At 40.5% G+C, this 26,006-nt stretch overlaps 1 protein-coding gene across 1 annotated transcript in view; it reads right to left on the bottom strand.

Moving 5' to 3' along the window:
• Window positions 1–26,006, bottom strand: part of Carf (calcium responsive transcription factor) — a 48,858-nt gene that overhangs the window by 8,465 nt on the left and 14,387 nt on the right. The window contains 12 exon segments of the mRNA XM_036173113.1: window positions 197–260; window positions 1,670–1,832; window positions 4,396–4,568; window positions 4,570–4,630; window positions 6,623–6,766; window positions 10,018–10,138; window positions 14,879–15,068; window positions 16,927–17,011; window positions 22,384–22,513; window positions 23,583–23,703; window positions 24,229–24,444; window positions 25,748–25,865. Of these exon segments, the coding sequence (XP_036029006.1) occupies window positions 197–260; window positions 1,670–1,832; window positions 4,396–4,568; window positions 4,570–4,630; window positions 6,623–6,766; window positions 10,018–10,138; window positions 14,879–15,068; window positions 16,927–17,011; window positions 22,384–22,513; window positions 23,583–23,703; window positions 24,229–24,444; window positions 25,748–25,822 (1,543 nt within the window). The 5' untranslated portion in view covers window positions 25,823–25,865.

Here is a 26,006-nt window from a genome sequence, read left to right as displayed (position 1 = left end):
CAAATAAATAAATAAAAGATATGGGGAGTAATGGTGGACTTCTGACATTGACCTCTTCACACACGCATATACACCTGTACACATGAACACACATACAAAAAATTCCTTAAAACTGATTCTATGAGATAGCTAAAGTTCTTTTCAGATATAATACTAATTGATTTTTATGTTATAAAAATATCCAAAAATAACCTACCTTCTGCAAATGTAACTGTTACAGTCTCTCTGAGAATATTCCCACTATCTGTGGTCCACTGAAGCTGAAATCAGAACATTTGTTTCAGTAAAAACAAAGTAGTTACATTGAAAATAATCTTAAAACATTAATACAACTATCATATCTTCTTTCACAAATTTACACTTATATACTTATTTTGTGTCTCATGCACACACATGCCTTGGCACATATATGGAAACCAGAGGACAACACTGAGTCTATTTCCATTGAGATGGCATCTTTCATGGGCCTGGAGCTCACCAATTTGGCTAGAGTGACCAGTCAGCCAGCTCTACTCCTGTCTACACCTCCCTAGCACTGGGACTGTAAGTTCACATCCACCTTACTGAGCCTTTTTATGTGAGTTCTAGGGGATCACACTTAGATGATCATGCTTATGAGGCAAACACTTTACAGAGGGAGCTCCCCCGGCTTCCTATTTTATTTCATTACACTTGTGTTTTGTTCTGTGATCACCCTCTGCTTGTTTACAATCCTAAAGCTCAGGTATGTCTGTGAGTTCAGATGTCAACAATTTGGAGAGGATGTGCAAATCTATTCATTTGTTTCTTGAATTCTGTACCATAATAATTAAGTCCTGATATAACACAAACAAACAGAAACCACCCCAGTAGGTCTAGCATTTGAAATATCCAAGTACTAGGGCTGGAGAGATGGCTCAGCAGTTAAGCACCAGCTCATTTTCCAGAAGACCCAGGTTTGATTCCCAGCACCCATAATGGTGGCTCACAACAACCTATGACACCAGATTCAGGGAATCTGACACCCTCTTCTGGCCTCCATGGACCCCAGGCATGCAAACAAAACATCCATATACATAAAAAATTAAGTACAATTCAAAAAATGTTCAGATACTAAAACTTGGAAAGTGAAAAGTCAGGAAGGCAAAGGTTAGTGCTCCTCAGATTTTAACTCAGAAGTGACTACCTCTATTGTAACCACTAATTTCTGGATAACTATGGTCAAATTATCTCGGAAATGACTCACATGACAGAGAAACTGTAACAGACGATATAAGGCAAACACTGATATTCACGTATGGCATACAGAGCTCACATCAGCATTCGTGCATCTGCACCTCAACTACTTAACCTTGACCATCTATTTTTAAAAATGGAGCAAGGAATATACTCGGTATGTGCTCAATAAATGTCTGTAAACTAAATAACAAATAGTCCTCATAAAAAAAAGTACTGATTCTTCTGTTTTACTCAGATTTGGAAATCTACTGTTTTCTTTCCTAGAGTAATAGATATTCAGTCAAGTCATTATCTGAGAGCTTGTAGTATTCATATTTTACAAACTTACCTAGTGTATTTCCTTAAATCATGGTCATTGAGATGGCGTAACAATAGCCCTTTCTACTAGGCCAAGTATTACCGGGAGCTAGAGACCTGCTAATGTATTAACAGGAGCTGAGAAAGATCATACCATTGCTGGAATCACCTCTGAGTGATACACCACCTCTCCAGTCCTCAAAGATTTCTGTACCTCATGGATATGATTTTTTATATCATTTACAGTTGGAAAAAATGATAAATTATGTCTTTCAGGTATCTCATCAGGTTTGAACAGTTCTCTTTCCACAAATTTCCTGTGGAGGATATAAATACAAATATAACTGTAATGAAACACTCGCAGATCGAAAGAAAGGTTCTCTTTCAATATAAGCTTTTATAAAGTATGACTCATAGTTCTGTAAATAATAAAATATTAGCCACTTTGGATTTCTTTCTATTCACTAAAACAGAATTAATGCAGGATAAAGAAAGGTGCTATTTTAATTGTTGCAAAGCTCATATACTACAGAGCTTAGACATTTTGTTTGTTTTTTGAGACAGAATTTCTCTGTGTAACAGCCCTGGCTGTCCTGGATCTCGCTCTGTAGACCAGGCTGGCCTCGAACTCACAGAGATCCGCCTGCCTCTGCCTCCCAAGTGCTGGGATTAAAAGACACGTGCTACCATCGCCCGGCAAGCTTTGACATTTTTATGAATTAAACTTGAACCACAATCCTCAGTTTGAACATTATAATGTTTTTAAATGCTTATCATGTCAGATACACTTTTGAACACACTACAGGTATTTCCTTTAACTATTACTGTGATCATGTGACCAGATATCATTATCAATCTCACTTTACAGATGAGGGAGCTGAAGACTGCCCAATTTGAAGCTGCCCTGTGTTACATACCTACCTAATAAGTAAGAAAACACAGGCCTGTTTCCAATTCGTATATATAAACATCATGTTACACTGCTTCCCAAAGGCATCAATTAATATTACATGAAATTTGATGGTTCGAATACTGTGAGACAGTAAGATTTCGGAAGGCAAGATACTGTAAGAAAGGCAGCATTACTACACAATGACATGAGAATAAATTCATGCATTATGTTTACAGGATCAAACTGCAGTTGTGCTGCTTTTCTGTCTTCATTGGGCCTCTTTTTAAATAATTTTAAATAAGTAGCTGGCCACATTTTAGTCAACAGTGGATGGCTTTACTAAACGTGGCTTTGTTTTTAAGCCCCTCAATGGAAAAAAATGGTAAAGCTTCTAGACAGAAAGGTGACTAGAAGTAATGCTTGTCTGCTGGCTGCAGCTGTGTGCACTTCTGATCCCAGCACTCGGGACATGGAGGCAAGTGGCTCTCCATGAGTTCAAGGCCAGCCTGGTCTACATGGTGAGCTGCAATCTAGCCAGGGCTAAACAGTGAGATCTAGTCTCAAACAAACAAACAGAAAGTAATTCCTGTAGCACTCACTCATTTTGTGACTCAGATTTCACTACACAATAGTGAAAGGAGCGGGGAGTACAGCATTACACTCGCGCTGCACAACTAGACACAGCTTCCAACTCTGACTCTTCCAAGTCAATTATTTGGCAATTCTTAATTTCCATTTTCTCATGTGCAAAATAAGGATAAATGCATCATCGTTACTAAGCTGTTGAAAAATTACGTATTTAAAGGTTTGGCAGAACACCTGATATACATAGTAATTGCCTTATTACACTAATTATTATTGTAGCTAATCTGGATAGTTCCTCATCTAATGAAACACTTTTTTTTTTTCTTTTTGTCAAGACAGAGTTTCTCTGTGTAGCCTTGGCTGTCCTGGAACTTGCTCTATAGCCCAGATTGGCCTGGAACTCACAGAGATCCACCTGCTTCTGCCTCCCAGGTGCTGGGATTAAAGGTGTGCCACTACCTCCAGCCTAATTAACTTTTAATTATAGCATTTTGAAGTAATTTTAATGGTACTCAAGATAATTTGTTTAATTAATATTGTAGTGATACATAACATATACATAATATAACATTACACATTGTTATAGTAAATAGTTTAGCTTATTATCTTTTTAAAAATAAAATATTTTAATTTTTTGAGAACTTCATACATGTACATATTCTATTTTGATCATATTCATTTCCCATATTACCTTATAATAAAATTTTATTCCATGTCAAATATTTTAAAATAATTATTTTAGCCTAGGTTTTTAATTTTCTGATTCTACAAGTTTTTTTTCTCTCTAAAATATGTATCATGTCGGGCTGGAGAGATGGCTCAGAGGTTAAGAGCACTGACCGTTCTTCCAGAGGTCCTGAGTTCAATTCCCAGCACCCACATGGTGGCTCACAACCATCTGTAATGAGATCTGGCGCCCTCTTCTGGCCTGCATACATAATAAATAAATAAATCTTTAAAAAAATATATGTATCATGTCATTCAATTCATTACAGGGATAGTAGCTCACACCTATAATCCCAGCACTTGGTTACCTGAGACAGGAAAACTGCTGAAATTTGGAAGCCAACCTGGGCTACGTAAGTGAATTAAAGGCCAGTAAGACCTTGGCTAGTAAAATAAAATAAAATAAATTCATTATGTGGAAGTAGTCCAATCTGCCAAAGGCGTAGTGTGTGTCTCAAAGAGTATTTGGAAGGCTAGGAAGCACGCTGTAGGAAGCACGCTGTAGGAAGCACGCTGTAGGAAGCACGCTGTAGGAAGCACGCTGTAGGAAGCACGCTGTAGGAAGCACGCAGTCAAGGGACGGGCTCCACCGTCTAAGAGCGCACGCACGTCCCGGAAAGCTGCCGTCCAGCGCCCACAGCTTAGGTCAGGTGTGAGGGACACTGCTCCTCCTGTACCTGAGCTGCTTCCTCACTGCGTACACGTGTCCCACGCCCTGCGACACTAGCTCCTGAATCTTATGCGCTACTTGCGGGTGGAGGCGCGAGGGCAACGCACTGTTCTCATCTCTGACTACAGTTTCCTCTTCCTCAGGGGCAGACGCAGGAAAAGGAGCCGGTGAGAGAGGGGGGGCCCCGAGTCTCTAGTTCATGGTACTGATGAGCTTGCTGGGTAGGCAACTGCACGTACCATCTGATAAGAGAAAACATTCAAACTGTCAACATTTAAATATTAAAATTGGGTAATTTTAGACAAGGGTGGGAATCCTAATTACTTAGGTTAATACTCATTAAGAAAAGGAACAATCTTTTAAGGGAAAATCATATGATTATGCGATGTGGAAAAAAATTTAAAATGTCTTATGTTCAACTCTTCTAAGACTGACTTCATACTCAATTAAAAAGGTAACTTCATAGACTTTCACTATGACCCTAAAGTTAAGGCAATGCAGGTTTACACTTACATGGGGGTAGAGAGATGGCTCAGAAGTTAAGTGCGCTTGTTGGTCTTGCAGAGATCTGGGTTTTGAGTCCCAGCATCCACACGGTAGCTCACAACCATCTGTAACTCCAGCCCAGGGATCCAAAGCTCTCTTCTAACTTAGGTAGGTACCAGGCATGTACATGATTTACACACACACACACACACACACACACACACACACACACACGCACATGCAGGCAAAACATCAATATACATAAAATAAATAAGTAAATAAACAAAGCATTCTCAATTCTTGTTGCTCCAATGAGTAAGAGAATTAACTAAATTGTGAACATGTCTCATATCCAATAGTGCAAGAGACTGACACTAGAAAAAAAAATCAATCAATCTGGTACAGTACCGTTTTAATGGATTTTTCTTTTGCTGTTGTTTTTGTTTTGGAGACAGGGTCTCACTGTGTAGCTCGGACTGGCCTAGAACTTGGTATGCAGACTAGGCTGGCTTTGAACTTAGAGATCCACCAGCCTCTGCCCCCTGAGACCATACCCAAACTTAAGAGATATTTTTGTACAAGTGTGTGTGTGTGTGTGTGTGGTGTGCTTGGGATTTAACTTTGGGCTAAGCACTTGGCTAGGAAAGTGCTCTATCGATGAGCTCACACCAAGCCCCTGTCTTTTCACATTTATTATTTGTGTATGTGTATGTGTGTGGGTGCACATGTGTCAGCATGCACATGTGGAGGTCAGAGAACAACTTAAAGGAGTCAGTTCTTTCCTTTTATCATATGGGTCCTGGGGACTGATCTCACTGGCCCCCTGGATTCCTGCTTGATATAGACCAATATAAACAAAACAGAGCCTAGTTAAACTTTGTATGGTATGGAGCTGGAGAGATAACGCAGTTGTTAAGAGCACTTGGTGCTCTTGCAGAGGCCCTGTGTTTGATTCCCAGCACCCACACAGTGATTCTCAACCATCTATAACTCAAGTTTCAGGGGATCCAATGCCCTTTTCTGACCTCCATGGCATCAAACATGCACACCGTGCATATACACATACACGAAAACCTCTTCAACACAAAATAAAATTTAAAAATCTAAGAATTAAAAAAAAATTTAGAGTTACATGTTTTAAAAATTGAAGAATCTGATTACTGACTTCACTTTTTTGTTTGTTTGTTTTGTTTTGTTTTTCGAAACAGGGTTTCCTTGTATAGCTTTGGAGCCTGTCCTGGAACTCACTTTGTAGGCCCAGGCTGGCCTCTCTCGAACTCACAGAGATCCACCTGCCTCTGCCTCCCGAGTGCTGGGATTAAAAGGGTGCACCACCACCACCTGGCTTTGACTTCACTTTTCAATCTTTATAAAAGATCATACAAAAGTTTTCCTTATATTTGACCTCATTATACAATAAATTCTTCACATGAATTGACAAGTAGAAGACAGTGAGCCAGAAGTATTATAGTTCCTTCTATTTAAAACATGAAGCATAAAATGGAATTTTACTTAGGGCTTAAACTTCACAGATGGCTGTCACAGCAATCAACAATATATGGTTAGAATTATTGACAGTTTTTAGGTAGTAAAGAAAAAACACATACATAGCAAACAAGCTTAATACTGGCAAGGCATCTAATTTATATTATACCACCAGTCCTTAATGAGATAACTGAAAACCTAAGTATAGGAGTCCTTGTTAATGACGCTAATTAGAAAATGAGAGAGCTGTAGGAATGCCATACCGAAGAACACCACCAGCATCTACCAAGTTCTTCTTCAGCATGGTGAAGGCTTTCTCCTGCTCCATTCTGATGATCTTCCTGTCTATCTGGGGGTCTGTAGGCACTCTATATTCAGGGAACTTCTGTACCTTTTTAATGTAAATCCTTTATACAAGACAAGGAAGAAACTGTTTCTTATAATCTCAAGAAATACCTAACACCAACAAACAGTTCAAACAGAAAAGTTAGAGAATACTTAATTAGTATTCAGAAGCTTATGAAAGATGTCATATTAAGTGCATGATACTTACAAAATTAACAGTTATCACAAATTGAGTATAAGTATCGATAGTTTTTTGTTTTTGTTTTTGTTTTGTTTTGTTTTGTTTTGTTTTGTTTTTTGTTTTTCAAGACAGGGTTCCTCTGTATAGTTTTGGTGCCTGTCCTGGACCTTGCTCTGTAGACCAGGCTGGCATCAAACTCACAGAGATTTGCTTGGCTCTGTGACCTGAGTGCTGGGATTAAAGGTGTGCGCTACAACAGCCTGGCAATAATTAATTTTTATGAAATTTTTTCTTCTTCACTGTCCTGGAAGCCATAATTCACATTTAGTTTAAGGAACTTCTTCCAAGTTGATCGCCTTTAAACTTCCATTATCTAAATTCATTGAGTACAACAATGACACTTAACTTGTTCTTTTTTTTTTTTTTCGAGACAGGGTTTCTCTGTGTAGCTCTGGCTGTCCTGGAACTCACTCTGTAGACCAAGCTGGTTTTAAACTCACAGAGATCCACCTGCCTTTGCCTCCCCAGTGCTGGGATTAAAGGCGTGCACCACTGCCTGGCCAACAACACATAATTTACTGTTGGTGACTGATGCCTTTAATCCCAGGCAGGAAGATCTTTATGAGTTCAAGCCAAGCCAGCATGAGCTACATAGTTCCAGAACAGCAAGAGAGACTCTTTCAAAAAAAAAAAAAAAAAAAAAGGACACAATAGTTCTTCACATTTGTATTCCCATGTTGAAGAATCTCTGTATTTTCAATCAAGCACAAATTTCTTCACAACATTCTAGCTATCTCACGAGACCCTAAATTTAAAAAAACTTTGTTGTTTTATGCTTATGGGTGTTTTGCCTGCATGCACGTCTGTGCACCACGTGACTACAGCAGTCAGAAGAGGGCTTTGGAGGCCCTGGAACTAGCCTTGGATGGTTGTGAACCACCGTGTGTGTGGGTGCTGGAAACTGAACCCAAGTTCTCAGGGAGATGAGGCAGTGCTCCTAAGTGCTGGGTCGTCTCTCGGGTCCCTTAAACTTTACTCCATTTTACTGACTTATTTATTTGCGTTACTCATGCGGCTTCTTTCTCTGCCTTCCAGAGCTGGGATTGCAGGTGTGCGCCATCACACCAGTCTTTTAAAAATATTTACTTTGTGTGTGTGTGTGTGTGTGTGTGTGTGTGTGTGTGTACCACAAGAGAGCAGCAGCTCACTGAGGTCAGAAGAGGCATCAGATTCCCTGGAACTGGAGTCACAGATGTTTGTGAGCCACCATGTGGGTGCTGGGAACCAAAACCAGTCCTCTGCATAAGCAGGTCACCACTGGAGCATCTCTCCAGCCTCCAGTCTTTTAGAACATGAGAATGCTTACGTTTGTGATACATGTGATGATAAAACATAATGCTTCAGTTACCCACTAAGTCCAACCATAACACACTATCTATGTCTTGTTTGACGAAGGGTTCTTGCTGCTCAGGCTGAACTAAAATGTCTAGGCGCAAATGATTCTTTTCCCCTTAACCTTCCAAGCCTGGGACCACAGGCATGAGGTGGCACATTCAGCGCATACTGCTGATTTGGGCCAGGGCTTCTTCGTGCATGCTGTACCCCTGAGCTATCTGTATCCCTTAGCACAATATGCCTTTAACAGTTTTCATTTGACGAATAATTTTGAACATTTTCAATGTCTAAAGGAGTATTAGTATAGAACATTAAGAAAAAAATCTTTCACTGGTTCACATTTTTTTATTCTCACCCAGAGTAATGACAACCTAGTTCTCTATCTGAAAATTACTATTGCTCTCCTACATTGCTGGTGTGAATGTAAATTGGTAAAACCTCTCTGAGAAGCAAGTTTCCTTTGTCAACATTTTAAAAGTACATAACCTTTCCCTAACAATTACCATTCTTTTTTTTTCTTTCTTTCTTTTTTTTTGTTGGAGCTGAGGACCGAACCCAGGGCCTTGCACTTGCTAGGCAAGCGCTCTACCACTGAGCTAAATCCCCAACCCACAATTACCATTCTAGGGATTTATTCTACTAATAAACGTAAGGTTATTGATTGTGGTTTTGAATCTAATAAAAGAATTTGTCACTAGACATGTTGGTATATATCTGTAAATCGAAGCATTAAACAGACAGAGGCAGAGGCAGGAGGATAAGGAGTTCAAGGCCACCCTTGTCTACACAGTGTGTGTGAAACTAGCCTGAGTGACAGGAGATCCTATCTCAAAACAAACCACAATTTTCCATAGCTTACATATCTATCCACAGAGGATTAACTAAACGGTATGCTTACAAATAGAGTATTACACAGCCGTTTAGAAGAAAAAATGCTCATATGCCTATATGGAGCCTTTAAAGATCTACTAGAGATGAAAACAGCGGAGTGTTTAGTAACTAGTCCATGTCATACGCACACTAGTCAGCAATTTGATATCTGTGCATTAGACACTGTGATAGTTTGAATGTAACTAGCCACCATAAGCTCCTAGGGAGGGGCACTTCTAGGAGGTGTTGCGTTGTTGGAGGAAGTGTGTATCTGTGGAGGCGGGCTTGGAGGTCTCATATATGCTCAAGCCACAGCCAGTGTCTCAGTTCACTTCTTGTTGTTGGTGCAGGATGCAGGACTCTCCGCTACTTCTCCAGCACCATGTCTGACTGCATGCTGCCACGTCCCACCATGATGATATGGACTGAACCTATGAAACTGTAAGCCAGCCCCAATTAAATATCTTCCTTATAAGAATTGCCATGGTCACAGTGTCTCTTGACAGCAACAGAAACCCTAACTAAGACAGACGCTCACGACAGGCTTTCAGACAGCAGAGAAGAGGGAACACGATTACCTCACTTTAAGGAAAGAAAACATTAGTGGGCTTTACTAACCTTTTAGGGTAGAATTAGATATGTGTATATTCATACTCATACACATTCATATATAGAAAAATTTTTGCAAAATGACACAAAAAACTGTTAAGAGTTGAGGCTTTAATGAGGAATATACAAAACAGTGAGAGGAAAACCTAGACTTCACTGTACACAATTTAACTATTTAAACCTAATAAAAATGCTTCTATTTGCTATTCAAAAATAAGACTGTAATTTAAAAAATAAAGTAAGATAAAATGAGCTTACCTGGCTGGACAAGTAGCTTTGTAGAGATGACAAGACCTACTTTCTTGCTCACTGATTCTTTTTAACTGGAAACCTTTCCTTCTTGGTCCGTACTGACACTCCATAACTACAGCTCGACTACCTGTGGACCCAAACCAACCAATGCAGTAATTTATCTGCTTACAGTCTAGACAGATGGTTAAAAACTTGGTTGTGGCAATTTCAAAATCTATATTTTTAATTACATAAGATTATGGAACAAAAACAGTATTACTAAAAATGCAGACAAATTTAAGTAAAATTTATCAAGTATGCCATAATCATGCTAAGTAATTAATAAATATCTCATTTACTGATACATAGAGACTTATGACTTTATTTTATTTGGTATTTCAAGACAGGGTTTTTCTGTGTAGAGGTGGCTATCTTGGAACTCACTCTGTAGACCAGGCTGGCCTTGAACTCACAGAGATCCGCCTGGCTCTGCCTCCTGAGTCCTGGGATTAAAGGTGTGTGCCAAGTGAGACATATGTTTTGTTTTGTTTTGGTTTTGGTTTTTTAAGATAGGGCCTCTCTGTGTAGTTTTGGTGCCTGTCCTGGAACTCACTATGTAGACCAGGCTGGCCTGGAACTCACAGAGATCCGCCTGGCTCTGCCTCCCGAGTGCTGGGATTAAAGACGTGCGCCACTACCACCAGGCAAGACACATGATTTTTAGTAATACTAAATGTACTACTTTATAAGTTGAAATTAGCAAGTGTTATATTTGGCTAATAGTTAATACTATTTAAAATCTTAATTCCCTTTAACGTGTACATGTTCATGCCTGTTGCCCACAGAGGTAAGAAGAGGCATCTGATCCCCCGAGCTGGAGTTAATGATTGTGAGCCACCCTATGGGCGCTGGGAACAGAACCAGGTCCTCTGCAAGAGCAATAAGTACTTTTAACCACTGAGCCATTGATCCAGCCCCTAATTTCCTTTAAAAAAAAAAATTTTTTTTTAAAACAAAAAATTTTAAAAGAAAAAGATTTGTGTGTTTGTGTGTATTCCTGCAAGAGTTTATGTGCACCAAGTGTGTGCTGGTGCCTATGGGGGCCAGAGGGTGCTGGATCCCATGAATTTTGAGTTACAGGTGGTTTGAGATACCTGGTGTGGAAGCTGGGAACTGAACCCAGGTCCTCTGTTAGAGGCACAAGTGCTCTTGGCTGCTGACCCATTTCTTTAGCCCCTTTACTTCCTGCTTCAAAAATGATTGATTTTCTTATTTCTATGTGGCCTATTAGATTCAGGTGGTGACTGCCTGTGAGATGGCTGGGCATCCTGGTCTCCTACTATCCACTTCCTGGTGCAGCTCCCCTTTGGCAAGGGCGGTACCCACCAACTCCCTCCCCCGACATGAGGCAGTAGTGACAGTAGTGACAGTAGTGACGGTGTGCTGTGGTTGCTATCAGGTTTAAGGGAACTATCGTTTCCATCTTGGGGACTCTTTCACTCTCCCGTGGACTGCTGTCTCTAGGTGACATTAGCTGCCACACAGTGAGGGACTCTGCAAAGGCCCACAACAAGGCAACCACACCAGGGAGACTGGAATTGCCTCCTCTCTTAGTAAGCGCATACGACTGCAATACCAGTCAATACTTCAGCCTCAGACGGTGTAAGAGCCTGAGGCAGAGTCACCTTGCTAAGCTACACCCGGAATTCTGACCCTCAGAAACTGAGACAATAAATGTTTGTAGTTCTCAGCGTTCAAGTTTGGGGTAATTTATCACATTACAGTAGATTACAAATACACAGATGTGAAAACCATGCCTACTACAGGATACAACCAACTTTTAAGACATAAAAAATTGGCTGGAGAGATGGCTCAGTGGCTAAGAGCACTGGTTGTTCTTCCAGAGGACCTGGGTTCAATTCCCAGCACCTACATAGTGGTTCACAGGCCTCTCTGAGTTCCAGAGGATCTGATGCCCTCTTCTGACATCTATCTGTGGGCACTGCATATATGTAGTACTCCAGCAACATATCCATAAAAAAAAAATCCTCAAAAAAATACATATAAAATTGTTAATCATAAATAAAAAAATTAATAAGGCTGACACTAAAATATAAGACCTCTGTTTAAAGGGATTGTTGGTGACTTAGTATATTAGTATAAACATTAGTATAAACTACTATTAACTGTTTTATTTATTTTTTATTTTTGTTGTTTAGTGTGGTAGTTTGAATGTAACTGTCCACCGTAAGCTCACAGGAAGTGGCGCTATGGCAGGTGTGGCCTTGTTGGAAGAAGTGTGTCACTGAGGAGGTGGGCTCTGAAGTCTCCTTTGCACAAGCTTCACTGAGTGTCACTCTCTCTTCCTGCTGCCTTCTGATCCAAATGTAGAACGCTCGGCTACCGCTCCAGCACCGTGTCTGCATGCCACCATGCTCCCCACCTTGATAATAATGGACTGAACCTCTGAAATGTAAACCATCACCCCAGTTAAATTTTTTCCTTTATAACTGTTGCTGTGGACATGGTGTCTCTTCACAGCAATAGAAACCCAAACTAAGACATTTAGAGGCAGGATCTCACTAAGTAGCCTTGATTGGCCTGTAACTCACCATGTAGACTAGGCTGGCCTTGAACTCACAGAGCTCTACCTGCTTCTATCTCCTGAGTGCTACGTTTAAAGGCCTGTGCCATCAAGTCTCACTCTATTAATTATTTTAAAGTTTGATGTTTGGGAAGGACAAAGATGAGACAAGAGTAACCTGGGCTAGGATTTTGTCAGGAATGAAGGTGGAAATAAACAATATTTTTTTTAAAAAAAGTCAACAGAACAAATGCATACATAAATAATCATATCACAAATATCTGGTTTAAAAATAGCTGACAACTGTTAAAGCAACATGATAGATTCCAGAACATTTTTTATATTCTTACTTCTGTTTTTGTTACATATGAAAATTCCCATAACATGTGGTGTTATTGTGTTTCCTAAAATATTGTGACTTCAACCTGACCTGTGATTGGCTCTGACTTCAAGGATTCGTCAAGTTAGAGGTGAGTGAGCTTTTCTTTGGTGGTATTGTGTTCCCCAAAATATTGTGTGACCCTAATAAACTTATCTGTGGTCAGAGAACAGAACAGCCACTAGATATAGAGGCCAGAAAATGGTGGCACACATGCCTTTAATCCTAGCATTCCAGAGGCAGAGATCCATCTGAACCTCTGTGAGTTCAAAGCCACATTGGAAACAGCCAGGCATGATGACTCAAGCCTTTAATCCCAGGAAGTGATGGCAGGAAGCAGAAAGGTATTTAAGGCGTGAGGACCAGGAACTGGCTGGTTAAGCTTTTAGGCTTTTAAGCAACAGTTCAGCTGAAATTCATTCTGGATGAGGACACAGAGGCTTCCAGTCTGAGGAAACAAGATCGGCTGAGGAACTAGCAAGGTGAAGTAGCTGTGGCTTGTTCTGTTTCTCTGATCTTCCAGCATTCACCCCAATACCTGGCTCCAGGTTTGATTTTATTAATAAGACCTTTTAAGATTCGTGCTACAATAACATAATCTTTTATTTTTATTTTTATTTTTTTTGATACAGGGTCCACCCTGTAGCCCTGGCTGGCCTTGAACTCCTGGAGAGCCTCCTGCCTCTGTTTCCAGAGCGCTGGGTTATAAAGTCATGCCCCAGGGCATCTGGCTGTTCTGTTTTGTTTTTGAGACAGGGTTTCTCTGTGTGGCCTTAGCTGTCCTGGAACTCACTATGTAAACTAGACTGGTCTCAAACTCAGAGACACTCTTGCCTCTGCCTCTTGAATGCTGGGATTAAAGGTGTGTGCTACCATGCCTGGTCTACCTGGGTTCCCCCCCCCCCCCCCCCCCCCCCAGACAGGGTTTCTCTGTGTAGCTTTGCGCCTTTCCTGGAACTCGCTTTGGAGACCAGGCTGGCCTCGAACTCACAGAGATCCACCGAGCTCTGCCTCCCGAGTGCTGGGATTAAAGGCATGCACCACCACTGCCCGGCATTTTTTAAAAATCTGGATATACTAAGCCAAGTATAGCCAAGATTGAATGTAGAGACATTTATAATATTGCCAATAGGAGTGAAAATCAGCACATTAATGCTTATTTTTCCCCTTCAGATTATTTATTCATTTATTCATTTATTTATATGCGAGCTACCATGTGGTTGCTGGGAATTGAACTCAGGACCTCTGAAGGAGCAGCCAGTGCTCTTAACCTCTGAGTCATCTCTGCAGCCCACCCCTCAAGCAAATTAATTCTTTTTTATTGTTGTTGTTGTTTTTGTTTTTTTGAGACAAGGTTTCTCTGTGTAGTTTTGGTGCCTTCCTGGAACTTGCTCTGTAGACTAACTAGGCTGGCCTTGAACTCACAGAGATCCACCAGGCTCTGCCTCCCGAGTGCTGGGATTAAAGGCATGTGCCACCACTGCCCAGCACAAATTAATTCTTTATGAGTAAATCTGAAACCTAAAAAAATTTGGAACTTACTTGGCTGCAGAATCTGATCTAAACAATGAAATTTTATGTGTCTATGTATCTATCGTCTATCTATCTGAGAGATGATTTATTTCTGTTAGTGTGACTATAAAGGGTTATTTTTTGATTATGTGATATTGTCTACTTGCAATTTAAAGTTCTATTTATTAGCATACTATACAAATGAAGTATTATTTACTCAGTGTCATAGATTAAAACATAATTTTATGACAAAGTAATTGGATATATTTGCTATGTTTTCTCTTTAGTTCAATATTCATTTCAGCAATTAAAATTTAATTCTCACCCACTAAAATGAAATGTATCCTCTCAGAAAAACCATATTTTCACAACACAGCACAGCTGCTGGGCCTTTAAGTAGCCAACGGAAGTACCTGCATTGACAAACGGGATGCCATCGTAGGGCACATACTGGGACTTCCACATCAAGCGCGTGGCAGGTTTGGCTGGGCTTGGAGACTGGCGAGTGCCCCAGACACTCCGAGTTTGCTGCTTGTGGAAAGTGAGGATGCTTTCCAGTTCAGTCTCACTGACACAGTAGCCACGGTAGGAGTCTCCAATTTTCTGTACAAGGAGAAATCACATGAGAAAATCATTGGCAAACACGTTTCCGTGAGCAGTAAACTAATGAGACAATTCTCTAAGGTGAAATAGCAACAAGTCACTTCCTCACCGCTGGCCTGTAATGGTCTGAACTCAAAACAGTACCATCCAACAGATGGAAGGTACATAATAACACATTCACTGCCATACAAGAAGAAAGTTTTAGAAGAAAAACCTTGAAGAATATGTAATATATCCATCCTCTTGTTTGTCTAAAATTCTAGCCCTAGCTCAAATCCAGTACTGAGTCTTTGTGATTTTTTTATATGATGCTAAGAATCTACCTAAAACCCAATGAAAACTATGACTTAGTGTTCTAAAAAAATATCTTGCACAAGAACTTCATTATATCTAATACTCTTTTTTATAAAATTTGATTGGGGGAATTTTATTCATTTCTATTTTATGTATATGGGTAGTTTGCCTACATCTATATCTGTGTACCACATGTATACAGGGCCTACAGAGGCCAGATGAGGGTGTTATAACTGGAGTTACAGACTATTATAAGCCACCATATAGGTTCTGGAATTAAACACAGGTCCTCTGCAAGAGCAGTAAGTTCTCTTAACCATTTTCAAAAGAATTGTGACTGAGACATGGTAATCTACATCTACAGTCCCAGCACTTGGGAGGTTGAGGCAGAAGGACTAACACAAGTGTAAAGCTAGGCTTGTCTGCATAGTGAGTATCAGGCCAGCCATGGCTACACTGTGAGACCATCTCAAACAAACACACAGTCACTCAAAACAACAGGAGCAACAAAAACCAGCGAGGTATCTCAGTGAAACCAAGACATCAGTCTAGGACTGTGTCTGAATATATAAGGAAATGGTGTTTACTAATGAAACAGGCAAAGAATTTAGGAAGCAGAGTTAACTGGTATGGTCGCAGTGAATTTAAGGTAAAATCTAAATAAAACTTCAAGAAGATGCTGAAGGTCTGGGGCAACATTACGAAATACATTTTATATCATGATATAGATTTGCAAATTATTTTATAAACACGAGAGCTGAAAGTCAACAAAACGGGTAAAGTCCTTCAAAAGATAAAATGAACAGAGGTCAAAAGCAAATCTGAGGAATTTATACTGAGACTATAGAAAGAAAGAAATGCAAGCAGAGAGAGAGGAGGTAGTCCAAAGCAGAGGGCAGAGAGGGGTGCTGCTGGAGTCGGCCACGTGAGAAGAGATGGCAGGAACTCCGAGGAGCCCACATGACTGCTTTTTCTCTTCTCCCGTTGGGTCGTCTCAGGGACAGGGCTTCATGTAACCCAGGCTGGTCTCGAACCCACCATGGAGCCAAGGATGAGTTTAAATTCTCGATCCTCCTGCCGCCACCTCCCGAGTGCTGGGATCACAGGCTGCCCCACCACAATAGGCATAACTTCTAAAACAACAGGCGAGCTTAGATTAAACATAAATGCGTACAGACTACGACAGATACTGACTGTATTATTTGTATTAGAAAACATTCGGGGTTGGGGATTTAGCTCAGTGGTAGAGCGCTCGCCTAGCAAGCACAAGGCCCTGGGTTCGGTCCTCAGCTCTGGCAAAAAAAATAAATAAATAAATTCATCTGGGGATGAAGTGTTGCCATAACCAGTTAAATGAGGTAAGGATTACCTCTTGTTTGTTTGTTTGTTTTGTTTTGTTTTTTCGAGACAGGCTTTCTCTGTTTAGCTTTGGAGCCTGTCCTGGAACTCACTCTGTAGCCCAGGCTGGCCTTGAACTCACAGAGATCCGCCTGGCTCTGCCTCCTGAGTGCTGGGATTAAAGGCGTGCACCACCACTGCCCGGCAAGGATTATCTTAAACTCACCTCACAACTCCTAAGACGGCAGGCCCATATCGGTGTCTTACAAGACAGTGGCTGAAGAGGAGCTGGCAAAATTTCTTCGAGCATTCTGGGAGAGGAGAGGAATAGATGTAAATACGTAGTCTCACACACACACACACACACACACACACACACACACACACACACCATTTAACTGTTTTGTCTTTTTCTTTACTTTGTATGTATAGTATTGTAATATATGGACACACATGTGTGTGCATGTGTGTACATATGTGTATCAAAACCAGAGCCTGACATCAGATGTTTTCTATAATCACACTTCATCGGTTTTTTTTTTTTTTTTTTTTTTGGTTTCTTGAGACAGGGTTCTTCTGTGTACCCTTGGCTGTTCTAGAACTCACTCTGTAAACCAGGATGGACTCGAACTCACAGAGATTCGCCTGCTTCTGCCTCTCAAGTACTGGGCTTAAAGGTATATGCCATCACCACCCGGCTCACCTTATTTTTTGAGACTATGTTTCTCATTGAACCTGGAGCTCATCAATTCTGCAAACTGGCTGGCCAGTGAATTCAAAGGATCCTTTGTGCCCACTTCCCAGAGGTCACAGATAAGAACTACTACACCTGGTTTTGAACACAGGGCCTCATATTTTGTGCTGAATGTTTTACTAAGCCATCTCCCCAGACCACTTCTTTAAAAACATATTTTATGTGTCTTCATAGTTAGCTAGCCTGCACCATATAAGTATGCATACCACATGTGACTGGGGTCAGAGTGGGCACTGGTTCCCCTACAACCAGAATTTCAGCTGGCTGTAAGTCACCATATGGGTGCTAGGAAGCAAACCCAGGTCTCTACAAGAACAATAAGTGCTCTTGACCACGGAACCATCTCTCCAGCCTCCAACTCCTCCCCTTATTTTTGGTTTGTTTTTTGAGACAGGGTTTCTCTGTATAGCTTTGGCACCTGTCCTGGAACTCACTCTGTAGACTAGGCTGGCCTTGAACTCACAGAGATCCGCCTGCCTCTGCCTCCTGAGTTGTGGGATTAAAGGCGTGAGCCACCACCACCTGGCCCTCCCTCCTTTTCTAAAACAAAAAATATTTCTGTACTTTTATTTAATGTTAGATTTATTCCATGCCATTGATTTGTATTTCTTTGGGTTTCTTCTGGGAATCCCTTTTTCTTCTGCGAAACCTTCCATTTTGCTTTAGAAACAATTCTTTCTTTTCACAAAGGGTCATCTCAAGGAGCTCTTAACTGTGGGGCAGTCTCTCCTGCCCATGCTAACTTTTTATTGGTAATCTCCATACAGTTTCTGACATTGGCTAAAGGGATTAAGCAGTAGACTCTTCTTGTATGGCCAGAGGTGACCTATGAGAATGGTCTGCCAATCTCTTCACTCAGAAAACCCTACAGAACCAAGTAAATCAAGAGGCTCAGATCTCAAGTTCACTTTAAAAAATACCCAAGAAACTGCCCAGACCATCAAGGACACACATATCTGAAAACCCATGAAGCATGTGTTAAGGGGTTACTTTAAAGAAGCAATGTGTGACATTCTGGCAGAACAGTGGTCAAGTTGGTGGCCACGCACAGGCCAAACAGTGGGGCTAGACAGAGTCAGCAGTCATGGGAATTCTGCCAACTTCTAAGTATATCTATCCCAATTATACATTCTAAAGTTGGGGAAATAACCACAGGATGAGTTCAGGGACCCACTGGTTCTATTGAGAGATGGACTTGAGCTAAAACTCCACTAGTCAACTCGACCTCCAGAAGCCCCTAATTTCACTGGAGGACCACAATGTTTCTTGGGATCTCCTGGAGTCGATGTCAGTTCAGAACTAGTATACAAAAGGCCCTGGACAGTCTAATTGTTCCTCCAGTGTACATTCACCCTTGTAAAAAGCCACAGGTCTCTCTGGGCTAGCAGTAAAAGCCTTAGGTCCTTTCCTCAGGGGAACCCGAACTTCTCTTCATTCAAGGGGTTCTGGATCCGCAAACTGGCTCAAGTGGAAACCGGTTTACTGGCTGAGATTCCTTCTTGCCACCATCCAATGTAGCCTTTCCTTCATTTAAGAATTTTTTTTGCTTATACTGAGCAAACAAAAACGCAGTAAGCGTCTTACCTAGTTCATTCCTGGAACACTACCATTGTTCAGCTAGTGCCAAAGCTCCACCACAAGAATCACTCTGCCTGTGCTGCCCACTATTTGTCAGGCCGTCATGGACACTGCTTGTCTATGCTGCCCACTATGCGTCAGGCCGTCATGGACACCGCTTGCCTGTGCTGCCCATTGTAATGACTACATTCACCTTGCCAGATTATAGAAGAAAGGGTTGACTCTGCCTTACAGTTCCAGAGTTATCCGAGTCCCTCATTGCAGTCAGCATGGCTACAGGAACAGGCCTGAGAGATCACATCTCAACCCCACACAGGAGGCAGAGAGAGAGCAGAAAACGGGGCAAGGCTGCAAACCCTCCACACCTGCCCCCAGTGACCTGCAAGGTTCTATAATGTCCACAAATAGGGCCACTAATGGGGACATAACAAGCAACATGTAAAGGCACCGGTAAGCCATGAGCCACGTGGTAAAGTATAGATTAATAGAAATGGGTTAATTTAAGACAGAAGAAGTAAATAACAAGAAGCCTGCCACGGCCATACAGTTTGTAAACAATGTAAGTTTCTGTGTGTTTACTTGGTTGGGTCTGAGCGTCTATGGGCCTGGCTATGGGTGAGAGAGATTTGTCTTGACTGTGGGCCAAGCAGGAAAACTCTAACAACAAACATATTGTATTCTTCCTGATTATGATGTGATAAAGCCATAATAATAATTATTGTCATATATAATAATGTTTATTATATATAACAGTTATACTATTATAATATAATTGCCTGCCTCTGCCTCCCAAGTGCTGGGATTAAAGGTATGTGCCACCACTGCCTGGCATAAAGCCAGAAATTACCAGCAATAGAAACTTCAGAAAATATACAAACTCATGGAGAGTAAGCAATACATTGTTGAATGATGAATGGGTCACTGAAGAAATCAAGAAGGAAATCTGAAAATTCCTAACCGTAAATGATAATGAAAATTCAAATCTATGTGATGCAAGAAGGGAGTCCTAAGAGGAATGTGTAACTCCAAGTGCCTACATTAAAAAGTCAGACATAAGGGGTGGGGATTTAGCTCAGTGGTAGAGCGCTTGCCTAGCAAGCCCAAGGCCCTGGGTTCGGTCCTCAGCTCTGGGGGAAAAAAAAAGTCAGACATATAGCAAAGTACAACCTGATACCAAAACTTTAGGCACTGGGAAAACAAGAACAAGCTGTGGTACTGTGTTCCCAAAAATATTGTGCAGGTAATAAGTTTATCTGGGGTCAGAGAACAGACAGCCACTAGATACAGAGCCACAAATGGTGGCTAGAAGATGGGAAGAGCAAGCCACAGCAAAAGTTGGGCGGTGTTGGTGCACACCTTTAATCCCAGCACTTGGGAGGCAGAGCTAGGCAAATCTCTGTGTGTTTAAGGATACAGTCAGCATGGAGACACATGCCTTTAATCCCAGGGAGTGACAGCAGAAAGTAGAAAGATTATATAAGGTGTGAAGACCAGAAACTAGCAGCATTTGGCTGGTTAAGCTTTTAGGCTTTGGAGCAGCACAGTTCAGCTGAGACCCATTCTGGATGAGGACTCAGAAGCTTCCAGTCTGAGGAAACAAGACCAGCTGAGGAACTAGCAAGGTGAAGTAGCTGTGGCTTGTTCTATCTCTCTGATCTTCCAGCATTCACCCCAATAACTGGCCTCGGGTTTGATTTTATTAATAAGAACCTTTAAGATTTTTGCTACAACAAGCCAATCCCAAAGTGGTAGATGGGAATAAATAACAAAGGTCAGGGCAGAAAATAATAAAATACAATTTAAAATGACAAAAAATTCAATTAAACGAAGAGATGATTTTTGAAAAGGTAAGTAAAAATGACATACCCCTAGCCAAACTAATCAAAAGAAAGAGACAGAAGACCCAATTAATAAGACTAGAAGAAAAGGGAGACACTATAACACACACTGAGGACATCCAGTGGATCGTGAAGATACACTTTAAAAATTCATATCCCACTAACTTGGAAAATCTAAAAGAAAAGGATGAATTCAAGACACATATGACCTACCAAAGTTAAACCAAGCAAATGATTTCAATAGAGCCATAACAACCAATGAGATCAAAGCAGTATTCAGAAATGTTCCAATGAAAAAAATCTAAGGTGCAGATGGAGTCAGTAAAGAAAAATATATATTGTCTTGGGCTGAGAATGTACCTAAGTGTTAGTCCCTTGCCTACTATGCAGCAGGCCCTAGATTGATGTCTAGCTCAGAAAACAAACTAACTAATGGCTCACAATATAAATATTGTCTTATTTTAAAATATTTTCATAGAACAATTGAAGGAATATAAACACATAAAATGATACTTCAAGGGAGAGGCTGGAGAGATGGCTCAGCGGTTAGGAGCTCTGACTGTTCTTCTAGAGGACCCAGGTTCAATCCCCAGCACCCACATGGCAGCTCACAACCATCTATAACTCCTGTTCAAAGGGGTCAGACACCCTCATACAGACATACATGCAGGCAAAATACCAATGCACATAAAATAAAAATAAACTATTTGAAAACAATTGTAACTCCAGTCCCAGGGGTCCAATGCCCTCTTCTGGCCTCTGAGGACACTGTATGTATGGTGCGCAGACATACACAGGGAATAAAAATAAATAAACTCGAAAAAAAGTTACAAAAAGATACTTCAAATATTTTTTCTAAAATTGTCATGAAACGTGTTATTTTTTGGAAAAAAAAAAAAAAGATAAAACCTGAAGGAGAAGTTAACACAAACTAGGCTGTGTCAGGGCTGGAGAGATGGATCAGCAGTTGAGAGCACTGACTGCTCCTCCAGAGGTCCTGAGTTTGATTCCCAGCACCCACATGGTGGCTCACAACCATCTGTAGTGGGATCTGATGCGGTCCTCTGGCATAAAATTGTATATATAGATAGAGTACTCATATACATGAAATAAATAAAAAACTTTAAAAACAAACAAACAAATGACAAAATTTAAAACAAAACAAAACAAAACAAAAAAACAGGCTGTGTGGAAAATATTTGCCTAGTATATCTAAGACCCTTTGCTCAATTTCCAGAACCAGCACATACATGCACACAAAATGCTAGCAAAAATATTTAAATACTTTATCATCTAGGAATTATATCTATATAAATGTGGTTAACTATTTAAAAACCTTAGGAATATTTCTCTGAAAGGACAGGAGGCTGTCTTGTCAGGATGTGCTGAAATAAATGAAGATATGATGAACATTTCCTCTTTCTGAACTTTTCCACTGTCTGCCAGGTCTAATCATTTAAACACAGACTTCCACTGTGACCCCAAAAACAAGCTCCTCTTTTCCATGATTCACCTGGTCCCTGACTTTTTGGGAAACACAAGGGATGCTTGAGAACGAAGAATGTAGTCATTGGTGCTGGCTTCTAGAGTGTCTGCTCTTACAGCTGGTAAGCTTCTGTCAGTGGGCTTCTCTTCAGAGGCATCTTAACAACAAAAATAAGAAACATCAGTCAGTATCTTCAATAACACTATGAAGATTACGTAACTAGAATTAAATCATTTTAATAGGAAAAAGAATAGTTCTGAAGTTACAAAAATGAAACTTTAAATGATTTATTGGGACTGTCACTGATAAATTTACTTTTAAATTGTATACTGACTATGAAATTTTGTAGTTAACTTTTTATACGTATATTTAACAGCTATGATTTTAAAATAGTAGAATTGTTATATTAAAGAGTTCATCATGTAATATGAAAACAAAAAATTTACTTCTACATTATACTTATAATGTTTTGAATTTAACTTTTTTTTTTTTTTTTCTGGTTTTTCGAGACAGGGTTTCTCTGTGTAGCTTTGGAGCCTGTCCTGGAACTCACTCTGTAGACCAGGCTGGCCTCGAACTCACAGAGGTCCACCTGGCTCTGCCTCCCAAGTGCTGGGATTAAAGGTGTGTGCCACCACTGCCCGGCTTGGGTTTAACTTTTAATGACTATTAATAAAGACAATAAATCATAAAACAAGGTAAAAATAATGTTAAAAAGAGATTCAACTACATTGCAAAGGGAAGGAAGAAAATTAACAGGAATACTGTCAAACAGGCAACGGGAGGTTGGGAGTCTGATGCTCTTTTCCAATGTGAAATGAAGGGAAGGAGGAGGAGATCTAAACAACAGCTAGAGAAGGGATGGGTCACAGAGCTGGCAAAAACCAGTACAATACAAATATAAAAACTCTGTAGCTAGGTCCTATAGTTGTGCTACTGTTGCTATTTCTACTGTTGTTTCTATAATTAAGAACTTGATTGATGCTCATTGGTCATCTGGGAGGAAGCAGGAGTCAACCAGCCTCATAGAATCCCACAATGAGACAGACAGCTAACCTAGACAGGAGTTGAAAAGCAAACGCTAAAAAAACCTCTCTAATTACTCAATTCATAATCTCACCTAAAGAGATGAAATTTATTATGGACTTCCTAGGAAAATTTCTAGACTATCACCTTAATCTTTAGAGCATTGTCAACCCCCCTGCACCCATCCCATACTGACTCACCTTGAGGACTAGTCACATCCACCGGCGGCTCCTGAGGTATAATCACTTGGGCCATTCCTGTCTGGGAAGATGGAATTACATGAAGCACCTGTCCGTTTTCTGATGGGCTCATGGCGATCATCTTGGAGGCATTAGAGAAATGATATGCTGCTGTAATTTTCCAGGGCTACTAGGTCATTTAAGCTCACACCTCCTTCTAGGATGGCCTTATTACCTCACTCTGCAGACACAGACTGAGACTGTGCCAATTTTCCAGAGGTCCCATAGCTGACAAGCGCTGAAGCTAAGATTCAAAACCATCAGCTTGACCACAGCCTATGTTCTTAAGCACCTATGATCTTTATCGTGATAGCACATGCATGAAGGTTGATAACACAGAGAGTGAACAGACAGTTTGGGCTACATGAAACCTTGTCTCAAAAACAAAACGTAACTTACAAGCAAACTTTAGTATATAAACACTAGCTGTAAATCACATCTGACTTGTCCTGACATGAGCAGTAAGGACTGTTTTAAACTATTGGCAGTCTCTGTGCTCTTAAAAGGAAATCAATCGTATCAAGAAACTAAGGTCATTTTGTATGATTAATACATATTGTTAAATACCATAATAGCCTAACACTTGTTCGTTATGAAATATACTCACCATTTGTGTATTAGAATCCCCCAATGACTGAAGGTCATATTGAATAGGCTGCCCATTTGGGTCCAAAAGACGAAACTGCTCTGCATGAAGGGTCTGTGTCTCAGGCATGTCCTGTGATGTGAGTGACTCATCTGTTTCAGGAGCAGGATTGGGCAAAATAGTAGGAGAATCATTCTGTCCAAAGGAAGAATCCCCAGAGTCCATACAGGTCAGATGCTTTTGAAAGGTCAATAAAAAAGTAAAATGACATCAGTCTTTGTAAAATAAACCATATTTTTACAGAGTTTTTTTCTTTTTTGGGGGGGCAGGGGGGGGTGACAGGCTTTCTCTTTGTAACTACCCTGGCTGTGGAACTCACTATGTAGACCAGGCTGGCCTCGAACTCACAGAGATCCACCTGTCTCTACCTCCCGAGTGCTGGGATTAAAGGTGTGTGCCATCACTGCTCAGCCTACTTTTATAGTTTGTGGGGTTTTTTTTTGTTTGTTTGGTTGGTTGGTTTTTTGAGTTGAGGATTGAACCCAGGGCCTTGTGCTTGCTAGGTAAGCGCTCTACCACTGAGCTAAATCCCCAACCCTAGATTTTTTTTTTAAGACTGTGTATAACAAACATAGAAGGACATTTATATTTCAGTTCATTATTCATTTTACTACAAGATTTTGTTTTGTTTTGTTTTGCTTTTTAGACTGGTTTTCTCTGTGTAGCCTTGGTTGTCCTGGAAGTTACTCTGTAGACCAGGCTGGACTTGAACTCTGAGATCTGCTGGCTTCTGCCTCCAGAGTACTGATATTAAAGATGCCCACCACTATGCCTGGCAAGTGTGGCTATTTTCAGTGATGGATATTGCATCCAGGACCTTCTACGTGCTAGGCAAACAATTTACCACTGAGCTACATCCCAGCCCAAAGTATTTCTTAAGGCAGTGCTTCTCAGCCTTCCTCATCAGCGACCCTTTAATACAGTTCCTCATGTTGTGTGACCCCCAACAGTAACATTATTTTCACTGCTACATCATAAGTGTAATTTTGTTACTGTTATGAGTCATAAATATCTGTGTTTTCAGATGGCCTTAGGCGATCCCTATGAAAGGGTCATTCGATCCAGGTTGAGAACCACTGTCTGAAATGAAAGTGTTGATTTTTATATGTTTTAACTCTTTATTTTCTCAGGAATGCATTTGGAGCTGATGAAATATAATTCAATATATATATATATTTAGTACAAAATGTTACGGCTACATCTAAGCATTATTAAAAATTCTATATTAAAAACTAAATATATGATAGATATGTAATCAAAACCTTTTTGAAACAGAGTCTGGAAAATGCACCCTAGGCCTCCTGACTTTGAACTCTTGACCCTGTGCTGTGCCTCCTGATGCTGGAAATCAAGTGTATACTACCTCTTCTATTAACAACCTCGGATCACTGAATAAAAGATGTATTCTTTAAGCATGAAAAGTTGTTAAATAGCATGCTGTTCTTCTTCAGATTAGAACACTTTCCAACTGAATCCCTACCTCAGGTTCTTGAGTTTCTCTTGGGGATTCTCCACCGTCACTACGGCTGACTCCTAATGAAGGACACTGTTCCATGTTGGCTCCATCTTCTGTTTCATTGTCTCCTATTAGTTAATGGCTGAAAGATTAGACATCTGGTCAACTGTGCAATTAACACTTTTATGGGAATGTTAATCCTAAAGGAAATGTTCATCTTCCATACTATGGTACCTTACACATTTTAGGTAAAACAATTTCCATTCTATAGATAGAAAATTAT

The sequence above is a fragment of the Onychomys torridus genome, chromosome 23 (genome assembly GCF_903995425.1).
Source record: "Onychomys torridus chromosome 23, mOncTor1.1, whole genome shotgun sequence".
Classification (NCBI taxonomy): Eukaryota; Metazoa; Chordata; class Mammalia; order Rodentia; family Cricetidae; genus Onychomys; species Onychomys torridus.
The sequence above is the reverse complement of the archived record's forward strand: the minus strand, read 5'-3'. Positions and strand labels throughout refer to the sequence as shown.